Raw genomic sequence first — 4,478 nt, forward strand, 5'->3', positions numbered from 1 at the left:
ATAGAGAGAGAGGGAGAGAAAGGGGGAGAGAAAGAGAGAGAGAGAGAGAGAGAGAGAGAGAGAGAGAGAGAGAGAAAGAAAGAAAGAGAGAGAGAGAGAGAGAGAGAAAGAAACAGAGAGACGTAGTGTGTTGTCGTTTTCGAGTTTTAGCAGAAATTTTGTCATAGTGAACTGACCAAAAAGCTGCTGCATGCAGCCTGTGAAAACTATAATAAGACGTCGTGCGCACGTTTTGCATTACTGACAAAGCTGACCGACAATTACAACACATCTGTTCACTAACATGTCTCTTGTTACCCGTAACCTTTTCATTGTGCGTGCAAGTCTTTTCTGATGCCGAATAATGTACAGCCCTATCGGACCAGTTTAAGGTCTAAATATACGAACCACACAATACATTCAGACGCACAATGGACAGAAACGGCTCCACTCAGACAAAGCACGGGCAAAAAATAGTTTTCCTAGTCATTCTGCTTACATCCGTACCTTATTCTCTAGAGACAAAAGGTGACGTAATTGCTTTCCACGCGCACAGCTTTGGAGCAATATAAATAGATAGGCCCATCTCATGAAGTTTAGGCAGTTGAGGCGAAGGCAGAGAGGGAGGACACAACGCAGTGAGCGAGATGAAGACAGCGATTCTAATTTTACTTCTTGGGCTGTTATTGAATGGTGAGTACAGACTAGAGTTAGCTTTCGTGATGAGTTGCATGTGCCGATGCGCGAAGCTTCTACTGCTTACCACTACGTTTATAGATCGAGTCACACGTGATAATAGATTCAGCATTGATCATGCCTTACTCTGTTTAGTACGCGGTTTCTCTAATCAACTCTCATGAGTGTGACTCTCCCATAAACGGATCATGCATTCTTCTGTTTAGTATGTGGTTTTATAATTTCTCTAATCAACTCTCATGAGTGTGACTCTCTAATTCACCTATAAACGGATCATGCATTATTCTGTTTACTACGTGGTTTTAGAATTTCTCTATCAACTCTCATGAGTGTGACTCTCTAATTCACCTATAAACGGATCATGCATTATTCTGTTTAGTACGTGGTTTTAGAATTTCTCTATCAACTCTCATGAGTGTGACTCTCTAATTCACCTATAAACGGATCATGCATTATTCTGTTTAGTACGTGGCTTTAGAATTTCTCTATCAACTCTCATGAGTGTGACTCTCTAATTCACCTATAAACGGGTGTAGTGTACGTGATCCTGTTGGCCAATGAGTGCATGGAGTTGTTATACTGTTACCTTATAGTTGATCCCCACTGTAACATATAACTTTCATAATTTCAAGTGAAAATAACATCACTGATTTAGTTATAATTTACGTTGTACATCATATATCAAACGATGTGTGACAAATTCGAATAAAATTTAAATTTTACCATTCTGGATGATTGGCTACCCATGCTACTGTGTACTGCTGACTGCACGAACTATGTCGATACCAACTGCTACCTACGTTACCATGAACTTATCAGGAGTAGATAATAGTAGATAACTTCTATTATCTACTCCTGAACTTATTATAGAATATAGTCATGAACATATGTGACATATGTATACATAGTTCATTATACAAATGTTAATGTTACAGTTATAATATGCACAATAATGCACAATATCACAATGTTACTGTCTATTGCCTTCAGAGCTATTCCGCTACTTGTTACTAACTATAGCCTTTCTAGTTACTCCCATTGCCTAGATAACGACAGCGATGGTAAACGCATTTCTTACGTTACAGGTATAACGAGCCAAACGAGCTTACCGGAAGGAACTTTCGAGTTGGTTTTCCCGACAAAGAGTAACGACAGCTATGCTACATCAAACAGCTCGCTGCCTCGGCTCAACACATTTACTGTCTGCCTGCGCGCACGCACGATCAGCAGCGGCGCCAATCTCACTGTCCTGTCCTACGTCGGCGAGCCGGCAGAGGGCGCTCTGTTTGCCGTCTACATCGCACCAGAAGGCGTCGGATTTGACATAGGAGACTCCAACGCGTGAGTTACAACACCGTCACGAGCGTGCGCTTACCGCTTACGCTTAACTGTCTATATGCTACATGCTACATAGTTACGGATACGAGTAGCGTACGTAAGTTTATCTTTAGTGAGTAGTTACTATAGCTAATAGCAACAAGACCTAACCTGAAATGCAGCTTAAATAAAATGTTAAAATGTATTGTCGTGTACATTTATATACCTATATATATGTACACATATTGTAGAGAGAACAGGCCCCGGTTTCGACTGTGAATAACATTGAGCCAGCGTGAGGCAGCAGTATCATGAACATATGCGTGCTCAGTATACATATGCTCATGGTGGTATGAACCGCATATCTAGCCACATCGATCTTACACCTAGCCATACCAATTCTATAATTAGCGGTCGTCTTAACACCAGTCTATCGTACGATCATTGCAGAGAAGTGCTAGCGCAGCAAGTACGGGATGGAGAATCGCACGACATCTGCGTGCTCTGGAGCGCGACAGACGGCATATGGGTCATCTACGTCGACGCTGTGCTCGTCGGTAATGGGTCGGGCATCGCCGTCGACGAGGACATCGTCGGCGGCGCCACCGTCGTCGTCGGTCAGCGCGCGGGCGACGGCGAGTCAGCTTTCCGGCCGGACGAAGGCTTCCAGGGCTACCTGCGGGACGTGAACGTCTTTGTCGGGTGGCTGACGGCGGCGCGCGTGCAAGAGGTGCACGACGCCTGCGCTAGCGAGGGAGACGCGCTCGCCTGGGACGACCTCAGGTCGGCGGCCCTCCAGGGTGACGTGTCGCTGGCGGACGTTATCTGCGAGGCTGCCGTCACGCGGCCACCGGTGAACGCCTACCCGTACTACTACGGCGGCCGCACGGAAGCGACAACAACCAATGCCACCACGGAGATACCGACATACCGCCGCTACGGTTACCATCGCGACGACAAAACCACCACCACAAGCCGACCTAGGTATCGTCACAGGACTACAACAACTGAGAGACCAAGCTACCGTCGCTATAGTTACCGCCACAGGACAACAACAACTGAGAGACCAAGCTACCGTCGCTATGGTTACCCTCACAGGACAACAACAACTGAGAGACCAAGCTACCGTCGCTATAGTTACCGCCACAGAACAACAACAACTGAGAGACCAAGCTACCGTCGCTATGGTTACCGTCACAGGACGACAACAACTGAGAGACCAAGCTACCGTCGCTATGGATACCACCACAGCCACAGGACTACAACTGACAGACCGAGCTACCGTCGCTATGGATACCACCGCAGCAGCAGGACTACAACTAAAAGACCGAGCTATCGTCGCTATGGATACAGCAGTAAATCATCGGCAAAAAGATCAGGTTACCGTGGTTAGCCACAACTTGGCACACAAACAGATCAAACTATTACATCAATAAATAAGACAATTACACGAGTAACAATGAATTACCTAACAAATGTACAGCTACACCCCAAACTAACAACAGTAGGCACTGAGAAATATGCACAGGTTGCATAGACAATAGCTGATATTGAAACAAAGTTAAATTACACCAGAAAGTTCGAGTGTTGAAATAGAATAGTCCCAGACACATAAACAGTAATTATCATATTTAAGGTGACATCTACAAAAAAGTGATATGGCACGATTCAACTGTAATTACACTATTGTAGTCAATGTAATGTGTTAATTAAATTTAAAGTTTTTGCACTTTGTGTCGATAAAGTACTTCGTTGGTTACACTTAAAAAAGCAAATGCTATTAAACTGAACAGGAAAATGTTACCTATCCCGTTACAAATTGCAGTTTCGCTTATGTGGTAGACAATAATGTATTTTATTAAATAATAAATATTTACTTTGTTCTCATACGCATAAAACATGTTGTTGATGTGTTGATTTCAATTTTCAAATGAATAATCTGTTACCGGAATAGCTAGCTCTATCTAAAACAAAACACGATATCAAGACCACATAAACTATACGACGAGAAAAGAACACGGCAACATAAACATGAAATCAAGAACACATATTCTATATATAGTATATGTACATGTAACTTGGTCGCGTAATAACAGGCTATAAGGGCTTATGATGTGTTATATGAAAGATTACAAACTCATAAATATACCACGAGTATCTTAAAATGAGATGTATCCTGTATCAAACCGAAAAAATAACTACTGGACCCGCTAACCTTTGATAGAATCTGATCCAATTTCCACCAATCATAGCACACTCTCAGACAGGGCGGGTAAACCCATTCCTCATGAATTTATGCACAAAGAAGTAACCAGCAACATTAGGCGCGTTCACACTGGCGGGAATTAGCGGGATGCAAATCTCGGTTTTTGCATCGCGATCAAAATACCGAGATTTTTACAAGTGTGAACGCAAAAATCTCACTAAGTATCGCGATCAGCATCGCGCTCCAAATCGCACTTTTGACTGCGATTATTTGGAATTAG

General features: G+C 43.3%; 1 protein-coding gene across 1 annotated transcript; it reads left to right on the plus strand.

The window, feature by feature from the left end:
- Positions 1 to 563: 563 nt before the first annotated feature.
- Positions 564 to 3,890, plus strand: LOC106821315. The gene is made up of 3 exons (XM_014826067.1): positions 564 to 672; positions 1,761 to 2,016; positions 2,443 to 3,890. Exons 1-3 carry the CDS (start codon positions 627 to 629, stop codon positions 3,383 to 3,385), a joined length of 1,245 nt encoding a protein of 414 aa, XP_014681553.1. The 5' UTR covers positions 564 to 626; the 3' UTR covers positions 3,386 to 3,890.
- The last annotated feature ends 588 nt before the right edge of the window (positions 3,891 to 4,478 follow it).

The sequence above is a fragment of the Priapulus caudatus genome, unplaced genomic scaffold, assembly GCF_000485595.1.
Source record: "Priapulus caudatus unplaced genomic scaffold, Priapulus_caudatus-5.0.1 Scaffold68, whole genome shotgun sequence".
Taxonomy (NCBI): Eukaryota; Metazoa; Priapulida; class Priapulimorpha; order Priapulimorphida; family Priapulidae; genus Priapulus; species Priapulus caudatus.

What these genes read in the sequence shown, in the direction of transcription:
- LOC106821315 (XM_014826067.1), top strand. Translation starts at nt 627, where the DNA reads ATGAAGACAGCGATTCTAATTTTACTTCTTGGGCTGTTATTGAATG. An exon ending in TCTTGGGCTGTTATTGAATG is followed by an intron (nt 673 to 1,760) that starts GTGAGTACAGAC and finishes CTTACGTTACAG; the next exon opens with GTATAACGAGCCAAACGAGC. An exon ending in GACATAGGAGACTCCAACGC is followed by an intron (nt 2,017 to 2,442) that starts GTGAGTTACAAC and finishes CGATCATTGCAG; the next exon opens with AGAAGTGCTAGCGCAGCAAG.